General features: G+C 47.8%; 1 protein-coding gene across 2 annotated transcripts in view; it reads right to left on the bottom strand.

Moving 5' to 3' along the window:
* LOC118016735 (protocadherin gamma-C4) overlaps positions 1-12596 on the bottom strand; it is a 33293-nt gene extending 20697 nt beyond the window's left edge. Inside the window, exon 1 of one of the 2 annotated variants that reach the window (XM_035014324.1) lies at positions 9380-12596. In XM_035014324.1, coding sequence (XP_034870215.1) covers positions 9380-11809 — 2430 coding nt within the window. In that variant the 5' untranslated portion in view covers positions 11810-12596. Of the gene's footprint in view, positions 1-1404; positions 6826-9379 lie in introns of those variants that run through there. The other variant, XM_035014323.1, reaches the window with a different exon arrangement.
* Between the last annotated feature and the right edge of the window lie 845 nt (positions 12597-13441).

The following is a 13441-nucleotide window of genomic DNA, read 5'->3' as shown; positions in this document are numbered from 1 at the left end:
GTGGGGGGGGCGATGGGAACTGAATCTGAGTGGAGCTGGGGAACAGGGGGAGGAGAGGTGGGCAGGAAGAGCAGATCCCCCACCTCTGCTCTGAGTCTGATTGGCCAAAAAGTCTGTCTGCTCTCAACCAATTATGAAGTCTCCTTGGTCCTGGAAACCTTAGGAACAGGCAAATCTGTGTCAATGAAACCTCCTACCTCCCCACTCATTTCATGCTGCAGGTTGATTCAGCCCCCTTGGCAGCAAAGCTGGACAGCTCAGATGGTGCTCAACAGGGAAGACAAAGTGGTACAAAACTTCTCAGTGCTCTGTCCCAGCAACTTCCCTCAGGACTTCAGAAGCTCCCACTACTTCGCTTAAACCAACAAAACTGTGTCCTTCCAGGGGAGGCAAAGCCCATGTGAACGCCCCTCCCCCATCCCGCCAAATGCTGCTAAGTTGAGAGAAAAGATTTGTTAGGATCCTGTCAAGCCTTGTTCTGACCCTCCATCAATGCTTTGAGGAATCTCAATGGCAGCTGATGGTTCCAGGACTCAGCTTTTCTGAGCTCCCTTACTTGAGCTGTGGAATGAGCGTAATAGCTCATGGTAGGGGGAATGTTCCCGGGACTGATCCAGGTCCCCCAGGAGAGTGACTAGAAGCTAGGCACGGTTTCCAGGATTTATGGTTTCACAACTCGACTTAAAGACTCCCAGAGTGGCTGTCTCTGAGTTCCTCAGCTGTAGACCAGTTTTCTGACATTAAGTGATCTCACTTACATCGCTTTTCCCGCCAAAGAAGTGATGCTCCCTTGCCCCCATTCTCTTGTGTCTAGCTCAAATCTCAGTGGGGACCTGACTGGGATTCCTGAAGATCTGGACTCTGCTTGTACCTTGATGCCTCCCTACCCGCTCGGCTCTCTCCTCTTTGTGCTTCCTGCTGTTCCAATGCAGAGAGTTCTCTCTACATTGGGTTAGGGAGTACTTGATACTGTGGGGCAAATATATTAGTCCCCCTCAATTCACTGGGAAATGGTAACCTGGAGTCAAGGTAGTCCAGAATGTGGCCTCCTCATGCAGGAAGAGAAAGACTCCTCTTGGGTTTAGGCGACTGCCTGGGACATCCTACCCTGGTGCAGCAGAGCCTTCTGCGCTCCCACACTCCGGCAGCAGGCTTCCACAGTACCCTGACTCTTGCTCATTACCTTCATTTCTTACCCTCAGATAAGGACATGACCCACCCCAAGTACTAATCTGTGACAGCTTCCCGATTATTCACAAAACACTTCTAAAGCACACCATCTACCACACAGTTACACTCACTATGGACTCTCACAGACAGACCAACGGTCACTGGGACATGGCCCAGCCATAAGCCTGCATCAGAATAACCCTCAAGCGTTGGCTGAGCCTGCAAAGGTCTCACCTCTAGCCCATACAGAAGATCAGAGGGTGGGCAGCTCGGGCGAACAGGTTCCCCTGCCATAGGTGCGCTGGGTGACTTCACCATCATGAAGCTATCACTCCGAGTGGGTGCAGAAGCCAAAGGTGTACAGCCATGAGAGTGGCCGCCCACATCAACAAACTTGATAGGGTCATCTGACCCTAGCTGGATTCGGAGGATCCCATTGGAAGGAGGAAGCCCCTCCCTCCTTCGAGAGCGGGTAAGACAGGCACAGGTTCCAGCAGGAAAGCAGGGCACTCCACAGGCAGCCCCGCGCAGACACTTCGAGAGTAGTGCCACGAACGAGCCAAAGGAGACAAAGCAAATTGCCACTAGTGATACGGCCAAGTAGAGGGTCAGGCGGGATTCTCCTTCCCTCGGAGCCGAAGATTCTCGAAGATCGGGGACAACTGGATGAGTGTCTTCCTCCAAGGACACTAGTAGAGTAACAGAGGTAGAGAGTGGTGGGCTACCACTATCCTTTACCACAATGACCAGCTTCTGTGGTGGGAGATCAGCTGGGATGGGAACTGCCGTCCGTACCTCCCCAGCATAGCGAGACACCGCAAACAGGCTGGGGTCTGGGGCCTCCAGCAACTGATAGGAAACCCAAGCATTGTAACCCGAATCCAAGTCCACAGCAGTCACCTTTGTGACTAGGTGGCCAGCACCAACTGATGGAGGCAGTGCTTGAGGACATAAGGAACCAGGCCGGGCCCTGGGGCGGAGCACAGCTGGGGCATTGTCGTTGAGGTCCAGCACAAACAGACGAACTGTCACGGTGCTACTAAGAGGTGGGTTGCCCCGATCCCGGGCCTGCACCTCAAACTGCAATGTCTGCGTTTGCTCATAATCAAAGGATCGAGTAGCATGAACAGCTCCTGTCTGGGGGTTCAGAGAGATAAAGGAAGAAGCTGAAACATCTCTGTTTCTGGGCTCCAGAAGAGAGTAGGAGATAAGTGCATTCAAGCCAGAGTCTGGGTCAGAGGCTGCAAGGGAACAAAGCAGGTCCCCTGGGCGATTGTTCTCAGGAACAAACACCTCATGTGACCTCTGGAAGAAAGAGGGTGGGTTATCGTTCACATCTGAAATATTGAGGAAAATAGTCCTCTGGGTACTCAGAGGAGGATTCCCAGCATCAGAAGCAGTGACCATGATGTCATAGCTGGATTTGGCCTCTCGGTCCAAGGGCCCAGCAGTCACCAGGGAGAACTGGTTCCTGAAGGCAGACTTGAGGGCAAATGGCAGGTGGTCAGGAATACGGAGGCTCACATCTCCATTTGACCCTGAGTCAGGGTCCTGCACACTGATGAGTGCCACTACAGTGCCAGGTTCTGCACTCTCGGGAAGAGTCCCAAGCTCTGAGGTCACTGTGATGTGTGGGGCATTGTCATTTACATCTAGGAGATCCACCCGAAGGCTGCAATGTTGCTCCATGGCTGGAGAACCCCCATCGCGAGCCCGAATATCAAATTCATAGTAATTCTCACTCTCAAAGTCTAGGGGCCCCTGAAGGGTAAGCTTTCCAGTAGTTGGGTGAAGGCTAAAGAGGTTTCTCACACGATCAGGGGTGTGACCACTGAAAGAAAAGGTGACGTTACCACTGGGACCCAGGTCTGGGTCAGAGGCATTGAGCTGGATGAGCAGCATGCCGGCTGGGGCACTCTCCAACACACTAATCCTATAGCTGGATTGCTGGAAGGCTGGGGCGTTGTCATTCACGTCCAGCACAGATACTCGGAGCTCTGCGGTGCCAGATCTCGGGGGGTTCCCTCCATCCACAGCAGTCAGCACCAGGCGGTAGTCTGACTGCTTCTCCCGATCCAAAGGCTTCTCCAGGAGCAGCTCTGGGACCAGGCTGCCGTCGCTGCGCTTCTTGACATCCAGTGCAAAGTGTTCGTTGGAGCTTAGTCTATAGCTGCTGATAGAATTGCTCCCCACATCTGCATCCTGAGCCTTTTCCAAGGGGAAACGCTGTCCTGGAGGAGCGGCCTCCCCAATTTCCAAGTCCAGCTGCTGCCGAGGAAATCGGGGGGCGTGATCATTCACATCCACGATTTCTACCTCCGCTCGGTACATTTCCAAAGGCCCTTCGGTTACAAACTCCAGGGGCACGATGCAGCTGGTACTGAGTCCACACAGTGCCTCTCGATCAATTGGATTCTTGATGAGCAGGGCTCCGCTGTCCAAATCCACACGGAAGTGTCTTTGGTTCACCTCTCCAGCAACCTGCAGCCTACGAGCTGACAGACTCTCTGTATCCAGCAGGAAATCTTGGGCGACATTCCCTACAAAAGTCCCTTCCTGTGACTCCTCTGGGACTGGGTAGCGGATCTGCCCACAAACGTAACCCAGGTGGCAAATGAGGAACAAAAGGGTAGCCCCCCAGCAGATTTCTACCCAGCTTCCCACCTTGCGGAGCATTGCTGCTTCCCGCTAGCCCTCTACCTGGTCCTGGGAAGCAGAAGAAGCCGACCCGCCCCAAACGGCAACAGCAGCTGGAGACTCCTCTCTCTCTTTCGTGGCGCCGCTCTGGCGCGCGGCTGGGCCGGCGCCGCAAGGGTTACGCGCCGTGTTTGCTGGTGGCGGGGTAGATTTGTCTGCCTTCCACCACCCGATTGGCAGACAGTAGCTCCTGGGCTCAGCCAATAGGCTGAGCAGAGAACATCCCAATAGCAGCAGGGTTAATGCGTCGCAGCACTGGAGGAAAAAAAAAAAAACCCAAAACCAAAAACCACCTATCTTTTCGCCTTCCTCCCAATCAACAGCATTTCTTTCTATAGGTTTATTATCTCCATGAGAAGCAGACAACATGTATGTATGTTTTTTCCCCCCTAACACACCAACTTCCCCCGCCCCTTTTCGGTGGGGTTGGGGGGCGGGGTGGCGCGGGAAACAGACAGCCAGAGCCCTAGCAACCTGCAGCCCAGAGAGGAGTAGCCATTTGAGACTGGTCACTTTGTCCAAGCCAGTGTTGCCATCCATCAATATTCTAAATGGGTAGTTTCTGCCTCAGTCTGATGTATTAGAGCAACAACTAATTAGAAGCAGTGCCATATACTCAAAACTCTGCCCCTCTGCAGATTATTCAGAAACATATCCATCTCTTTGCAGAAAGACTTACACATTAGTGTAGCCAATTAAATTTATGCAGCACACGTTTTTGTTGTAACAGGAGGTGCAGCAGAAACCAAATCTCTCTTATTCAGACACTAGCTAGTGATACACTGAATTACCATTCATTGATTTCAAGGACAGTATAGAAGGAGATGAAGCCAGGTGGAGGGAGCCAGGAGAGGGAGATGTTCCAAATCAGTAAAGAATCAGTGTGTCTGGGAGGCGCTAAGGACTAGATCTCATTACCTGGCAGAATGCTAATGTTCACAGATTTAATAGCTTCCTTGAATGATTGCGTTCAGCCACTAACAGCTTTGTGCCCACAAATCCCCTTTATCTGACACCATGGTATGCTTGATTTGTTGTTAATTACCACAAGAGACAGTTTCAAATGAGCAAGCTTTTCACTTGGCCCCAGGGGGCCTCTTGGAGCTAGAGACTGGATTCACACTAGACCCTCCCAGGAGCCTGGCTACCACCTTGCACACACACAGAAACACAGATCATCTCACACTGTAGTTACCTGCAAACTATAATCCTAGTGACAAACTCATCAGGAGCACAGAGAGAAAAATCCAGCCTGATCTGGACATAAGATTTCTTAACTCATCTGAATCCTCACCTAGGTCACCACAGGCTGCAAAAACCACCAGCAAAACCCAGGTTTCTTATCCTCCCCAGATTTTTAACCAAACCCGTAATCCTCAGGAATATCCTTTTGACTCTGGTGAAGCTAGCAACCTACATTCTGGTCTCAAAGAGAGGGATCTGGCTTTCTGTATCTTTTTTTTTTTTTTTTAACCAAAAAACAACTAAACCTCCTCCCAGAGGAATGATGGAGGTATCAATCAATCTGACCTACCAGGTGTTTGGGGCAGGATTCACTATCACAGTGAATGGCACCAGCATCAACCCAGCTGCCCCAGTCAGCAAAGGGGAGGGAGAGGCAGAGCCATCCTTGACTCATTCCTCTCCCCGACTCCCTATATCATGTCAATCAACAAGTCCTGACGATTATACTACAGTCAACACCTTCCATTTATACTCTCACTGTGGTGGTTCAAGCATTTATCAATCTTCTCCTCAAGTATTTTAACAGCCTTTTAACTGTTCTCTTTGTCTTCAGTAGCAATATCCCCAGTCTATTTTACTTATGGGTGCCAGGATAATCGCTCTAAAACAAAAAACCTAGATGCATCATACATATGTGAGTTCAAAATTCTGCAGTGACTATCATCGATACAGAATAAAATCAAAACTGCTGGGTCTGGCCTAAAAATAACTTAAGATCTAACTCCTGCCTACTTGCTGCACTTTATCTCTTGGCAAGACTGTTTTACAAACATATTTTAAGGTCCAGCAATCATGAAATATCATTATCCATCTGCATGAAATTCCCTGCAAGGATCTTTTTCCTTCTTCCCTTTTAGTTCTCAACTTAAGTTCTTAGCTTTCAGCTCAACTTTATGTTCTCAGCTCAAGCATCACCACCTCTATGAAGTCTTCCTGATTTCCCCAGTCTGGCTTAGGTGGTTCTTTCCCTTTGCTCTGACAGCTTCTTGTGTTATGCAGATCTTCACTGTCATTTTTTTTTGCCTCTGTTTCCTATGGTACTCTAGACACCATAATAACACGAAGTGTGTCTTTTCATCTTTTATAGTTGTCTGCACAGGGGGTTGCTCAATAAATGGTGAATTATTGTTATCATTAGTTCAATAGTAGTTATTGAATACTTAAGACTTTACATGAATACTTTATATTCACTATGCTTTATATGACCTACTTCTAACTTACACAACCATTTTGAAGGATATTATCTTTATTTTATAGATGAGGAAACTGGAGTTCAGAGAGGTTAAGAGACGTGCCTAAAGCTAAACATCTACTATGTGTGGCACTAGGATTCCCTCCACTCCCACCCCTGGTTTGTCTGGAAAGAAACAGTCTCTTTCTATAACATCTTAAATGATTTTTCTACTAGTTTGTCATCTGTATGACCATAAACTGGCCTTTTACTGATGCCTTTCATATTCAAGAACTAGACCTCTTGCAGGTCTCAATATTTGCAAGTTCACACCAAAACAAACAGGCATACAGTTGATTACTAGGATTGGAACTTCATAAAGCCTTAATCCTACAAATCCCTGACTTGATCTTTTTCTAGCAGGTGTGTGATTCTCCCATCTTTACATGGTAAAAACAGCTTTATTGAGATACAGTTCACATACCATACAATTCATTCATTTAAAATTTACAATTTTGGGGCACCTGGGTGGCTCAGTCATTAAGTGTCTGCCTTCAGCTCAGGTCATGATCCCAGGGTTCTGGGATCGAGCCCCGCATCGGGCTCCCTGCTCCGCGGGAAGCCTGCTTCTCCCTCTCCCACTCCCCCTGCTTGTGTTCCTTCTCTCGCTGTGTTTCTCTCTGTCAGATAAATAAAATCTTTAAAAAAAATAATAAAATGCACAATTTGATGGTTTGTAGTATATTCACATATACTAAAAGGATACAACCATCACCACAATCTAATTATAGAACATTTCTGTCATCCCTCAAAGAGGTTCCATACCCACTGACCAGCTCTAGATTTTTTAAGAACAGCTGCCCAGATGCTAGTGGTTTAGGAAGATTTTCTCTTTAGATCACTGAAGCATCCTCTTATGTCTTCTCTACATTGCTCCTCTAGAGCTATTCTATACACATATGTATTTTTATACCACATTTATTTATGTATTTGAGTATAGTTGACAGTGTTACATTAGTTTCAGGTGTGCAACACAGCACTTCAGCAAGTTTATAGAGCTATTCTATAGAATATTTTAAGGTTGGGAAATAACAGAATTTTCTAAGTTCGGCCTGGCCCAGTAAGCCCAGTTCTGTGAACACCAGGATAACACTTCGCTTCATAAATGTGTTGATAGCCTGGTAGATTCTAGAGCAGTAGTTTCAAACTAGTCTGCACTTTAGAATCACTTGGGGACCTTCAAACAATACTGATCCCTGTGTCCCACCCCCAGGGATTGTGCTTTAATTGGTCTTGGGTGTGGCCCAGGCTTCAGAATTTTTAAGGGGTCCCCAGCTAATGCTAGTGTACAACCAAGTCTGACAGCTTCTTCTTTCTGGCTGTCGTCTTTCCTTAGCCTTTCCATTTACGCCTCTACTTTGTCATTTCTGGCTGTCTCCAGATTTCCTCATTTCCAAGGTGTGTTTAAGATTGGGGGTGGCAAATAATAAAAATAATAATAGTAATAACTAATAATTTTTTAACACTTAGGATACACCAGGTTCTGAGATTAACTTGGCCAAGGACTCATAGCTGATAAGTAGTGGAGCCTCATTTGTCTAACTGCCAAATCCAAGGGTTAATAACAATAATATATTTATTAGTATACTAATATACTTTATTGGTCATAAAATCACAGTGGTTATCCCACAACTGGAAGTGTGTATCAGTTTCACCCCAAGACAAAAGCCTTGCAGTTACCTGCACATCAGCCTGAATAAATGAAAGCTTTACCTTTCTCAAGTTACAAATTTACCTACCTTTTACACTGTGTGTATACTTAAGAAAAATAATGCTGGACGGATAGGGATTATTCACCGGGGGCACAAAAGAACTTTCAGTTTGTACCATATGTTCTTTTGGATTGTCTGGATTTATTTTATTTTTTTATTTTTTTTTAAAGATTTTATTTATTTATTTGACAGAGAAAGACACAGCGAGAGAGGGAACACAAGCAGGGGGAGTGGGAGAGGGAGAAGCAGACTCCCTGCTCGGCAGGGAGCCCGATGCGGGACTCGATCCAGGGACTCCAGGATCATGACCTGAGCCGAAGGCAGTCGCTTAACCAACTGAGCCACCCAGGTGCCCTGTCTGGATTTATTTTTAAAATAAATGGTTACTTTTACTTTTATAATTAATGGTGGTTATATCTTTAGATTTGGGGATTCAAGTTAGTTATAATTATGTCTTTATACTTTTCTCTATTTTCCAAATTTTCTTTTTTTTTTAAGATTTTATTTATTTATTTGACAGAGAGAGACACAGCGAGAGAGGGAACACAAGCAGGGGAAGTGGGGGAGGGAGAAGCAGGCTTCCCGTGGAGCAGGGAGCCTGATGCGGGGCTTGATCCCAGGACTCTGGGATCATGACCTGAGCCGAAGGCAGACGCTTAACGACTGAGCCACCCAGGCGCCCCAGTTTTCCAAATTTTCCAAATTTTCTATAATACTACTATACCATAAAAATATTTTGTAAGTAATATACATATTATTTCCAGCAGGGTACTTGACTTAAAACTTGAAGGACATCTAGAATTTTATTTCTTTCATAGAAAATCATCTGAGAACAAGGTACAGGATCTGCGTAGGCAAAGGAACATTATCAGTAAACCATTAGTTTTAATGAAGATGTAGCAATCAAATGAAAGATGGACAAATGAGGTACTATATTCCAAGCATCTGTCACCGGTTAGAGATATCTAGCAGTTTGTTCTCAATGCAAATGACACCAAGCTAAGTTCTGAGTGCTGAGATCTTGGCTTATCATTTAATGCCCCCTTAGCAAGATGGGTTAGTTGTGACGGCAAGTGAGTGCTGAGGGTGGGAATTGGGGCCACACATGAGTCAATCAACTCTACATTGTGTGGGTCCACAAACCACACTCTAGCCAGGCCATCCTTTTCACAAAGGCATGATGTTTGATCTAGGCAGGGCAAGGTGAAAATGTGGACACATCATTAGGAAATCATCTTCATCACTAAAAAACAGCTCCATTCCTTCCTGAACCTGGTGCAGGCATCAAAAAGCATTAATATCGTTCTGGGATGCTAACGCTTACCTGTCCAGGAGGGGAGCTCTCTGCACCCAACACTTGCCTATAGAACACCGGATCACAGCTCCGCAGCGTGTTCTGGTGGCTGGCCAGTGGGCTGGCAGCACCAGGTTTCTTCAGCAGCGGGTCGCTGCAGCGTGAGTCGGTGGTGAGGTACACCTGATGGTAAAGGTGTGGTGGCATCAGGCCACCCCGCACGGCGTCTGCATGCAGAGAGGACCCTGGTGTTCGGTACAGGGAGCTCACTGGAGCTCGGTACAGGTCCCTGGACTGCTTCCACTTGTAAACTTTGAATATAATCACTCCCAGTACTGTGACTGCAAACCCCACAGAAACCAGGATTAGAGAGAGGAGTAGATAAAAGGTGAGATTTTTATTCTGCTCCCGAGGGGCAGAGCCGGAGGGGAACTCAGCCCGGGCTTCAGGAGAATCCTCGGTTACTGACACAGTCAGGGTTGCGGTGGTGGACAGTGATGGCTCCCCGTTGTCTTTGATCAAGACCATAAGAGTCTGCCTGGGCACATCTGTGTCCTGGACTGCACGGGAAGTGCTGACTTGACCTGTGTGAAGCCCCACGGCAAAAAGGCTCTGGTTGGAGTCTCCCAAGAGGCTGTAGGAGAGCCAGGCATTGTGCCCTGCATCGGGATCCCAGCCTACCACCCGTGAGACCACATGGCCAGGAGCGGTGGCTCTGGGCAGCATCTCCACCGAGCTCCGGCCAGGCCGGGGGTATAAGACCTGGGGGGCATTGTCATTGCAGTCAGTGACAAATATATTCACGCTGATGTTGGTGGTCAGGACCGGAGTGCCCCCATCACTGACATGAGCTGTTATTTCGAACTCTCGCCGATCTTCATAATCCAGGGGCACTAAGGATGACACGACGCCACTGTCACGATTTATTGTGAAATAGTGGCCCACTAGCCCAGTTTCAGCTCCTTGCTCCAAGAGAAAGAAGGAAAGGCGAGCATTCTGCGGGGCATCTGGGTCCCAGACACTTAGATTTAGTATTGGAACCCCAGGGATGTTATTTTCCTCAACATAAACATCATAGGAGGACTGGGAAGACTGTGGAGGGTTGTCGTTGATGTCAGAGACTTGTACCTGCACAACTGTAAGAGCTGAGAGAGAAGGGACTCCCGAGTCTCGAGCGGTAATGCTGAGGTTGTATTCTGGGACAGTCTCACGATCCAGGGCTGCACTGGTTTTCAAAGTAAAGTAATTCTTGAGCGAAGAAGTAAGACTGAAGGGGAGACCTGGAGGAACCTCGCAAGTCACCAATCCATTCTCCCCAGCATCCAGATCAATCACGCTGAGCAAAGCAATGACAGTTCCAAGCGGGGCATCCTCAGGGACTGGGCTGTACACAGAGGTGACTGTGATCTCTGGGGCATTGTCATTCACATCCACAACCTCTACCAAAACTTTGCAATGTGCTCCTTCTGGAGTGGCGCCTTTGTCTTTGGCCTGTATGTAAATCTCGTGGAGTTTCGTGTCTTCAAAGTCCAGGCGACCCTTGATTGTCAGCACCCCAGTTACAGGATCTAAGGAGAATAGGTCTCGCACACTGGCGCGGTTGTGGCTGCCAAAAGAGTAAATGATTTCACCATTGGGGCCTTCATCCAGATCGGTTGCATGAACTTGCACCACAAGAGTGCCAGGGGCTGCATCCTCCAGAACACGCGCACGGTACAAAGACTGATTGAAGGTAGGTGCATTGTCATTCGCGTCCAGCACGGTGATGCGAATGGGAAGGGTGGCGGAACGAGCTGGAGTTCCTCCATCCAAAGCCGTCAGTACCAACTGGAGACTTGGTTCTCGCTCCCAATCAAGGGCGCGCTCCAGCACCAGCTCTGCGTACTTGGTGCTGTCCTCCCGCGTCTGAACGCGAAGCGCAAAGTACTCATTTAGGCTCAGCTCATAGGTTTGTAAGGAGTTGCTTCCTACATCGGGATCGTGCGCGCTCTCCAGCGGGAAGCGCGTGCCTGGCGCCACGGCCTCGCTAATCTCCAATTTCATTTCCCGGGTAGGGAAAGAAGGATTGTTGTCGTTGATATCCTGGATCACCACTTCGGCGCTTAACAGCTCTAGTGGGGTCTCCACTACCAGCTCCAGAGTTACAGTGCAGGAGGGCAGTGTCCCACAAAGCTCCTCTCTATCCAGGCGGTCATTCACGAACATCTCTCCAGTCTCCCGGTTCACCTCAAAGAACCCTCGGCTAGTTCCGGACAACACCCGGAGCCTGCGGGCTGACAGGCTGCCGAGATCCAAACCAAGGTCCGTGACCACATTGCCCACCGCAAAACCCTTCTCTCTTTCCTCCAGGATCTCATAGCGAACGACGGCAGAAGCCCTGTGCAAAGCACCAAGCAGAAACAAAACTCCCACCACTCTTCCGCTGCTTACCAGTCCGCTCCTCCAGGCCTCTGGGACCATCTCACTCAAAGGCAGTTCCTCTTAGCAGGGTCCAGATCTTTCCAGCTTTTTCGCTGAGAAACTTTCAGCGGGTTAGCGCTTGAGCGCTGGGCGCGGAGTCGGACATGGCTTTCCGGATGCCGTTGATTTGCTCGCCGGCTGTTCAGTCTCTGCCTCATCCCGGGGCGCCGAGAGGGGACGGGCTGAGGCCCGATCTCCAGCGTCTTCATTGGCCGACAGCGGCACGCAGAGTCCCAGCCAATAACTGCACGAAGAATGCGCTAGCGCCGGGCTCTCCGAGCGGGACAAACGCTACCGACAGGAGCTTCACTTTCCTCTGGCTTCTTTCCAGAGTTTAGGGCCAAAGCGTCTTGGTAGTTATCTGTACATCGGAAACCTGCCTTAGCCTGGAAAGCCAACTGCAGAGCGATGAAGCTGGCTGTTGTGCAAGTTTTCAAACCAAAGCCTATTGTACATTTTAATCGCTCTCTGTAATTGCAAGAAGGGAGGGTCAAACCAAACCGAGAACGATACAACACTGTCTGGAAAAACACAAATTTGGTTTGTTGGAGGGCTGGGTAAATCCTATCCAGCTGGACTCTACATGTAAGGGGGCATTTAGCATTTCTGTGGAAATGTGAATAATTTCAGCTTTATCTCTTACCAAATAAGACTGTATATTTTATTACTTCCTCAGTAGAGAAAATCAACAGGGGCCACTCTCTGTTCAGTTTAACTGTGTTTTATGAAATTTAAAATTCAGGTTTCTTTTAAAACTGGATGTTGTTCTTTAGCTCTCATTTCTTTTTTCTTTTTTTTAAAAGATTTTATTTATTTGACAGAGAGAGAGTTTGAGAGCAGGAACACAGGCAGGAGGAGTGGGAGAGGGAGAAGCAGGCTTCCCACGGAGCATGGAGCCGGATGTGGGGCTCAATGTGGGGCTCGATCCCAGGACCCTGGGATCATGACCTGAGCTGAAGGCAGACACTTAACGACTGAGCCCCCCAGGCGCCCCTTAGCTCTCATTTCTTAAGAACCAGGGAGCAATGTGACATTTCCCTACCCCGTTTCCCAACAAACATAACCTCAACCATAATGCATAATCTCAAATACTTCCCTTTACATGGTCAATTCATTTCCCGATATCTTGTGTTCATATGCCATAAAGAGAAGATGCATTGCTAAAAAAGGATAATATCCCCCTACCCCCAAAACAGAAAAAATCCAGGCCAATTATCACCTTTATAAAATGACTGAGATATAGCAGCAAAGCTCCATGGTCTTTAGAGAATACAAAGCTTTCAACCCAAAGAATAAAAAGCCTTGAGTTTTCTGCATTAAGATTATAACTCATGAAACAAACAAAATACCAACGATTAGGATAATGAATAAGAGAATCAAGTATGAAATAAGTCGGCTAAGTTGTACATCCTTGGGCAAGAAACTACCCTCACAGGGTTTCTGGGTCCTTATCTTATAAAATGAATAAGGCAGGTAAAATCCCTGCATAGAGTAAGCCTCAATTACTGATGCAAATCACCCTATTAAATATGAGATGTAAAGTTTTAGAGCCTCATACTATTTTTGTATACTTGTCTTGGACATCACTTTGATTTCATACAGTCCTTTCTGAAATGTAAATGTACCCTGAGA

The sequence above is a fragment of the Mirounga leonina genome, unplaced genomic scaffold, assembly GCF_011800145.1.
Source record: "Mirounga leonina isolate KUSES-001 unplaced genomic scaffold, KU_Mleo_1.0 Mir_168, whole genome shotgun sequence".
NCBI classification, from domain to species: domain Eukaryota; kingdom Metazoa; phylum Chordata; class Mammalia; order Carnivora; family Phocidae; genus Mirounga; species Mirounga leonina.
This window is presented reverse-complemented; position numbering and strand designations above follow the sequence as displayed.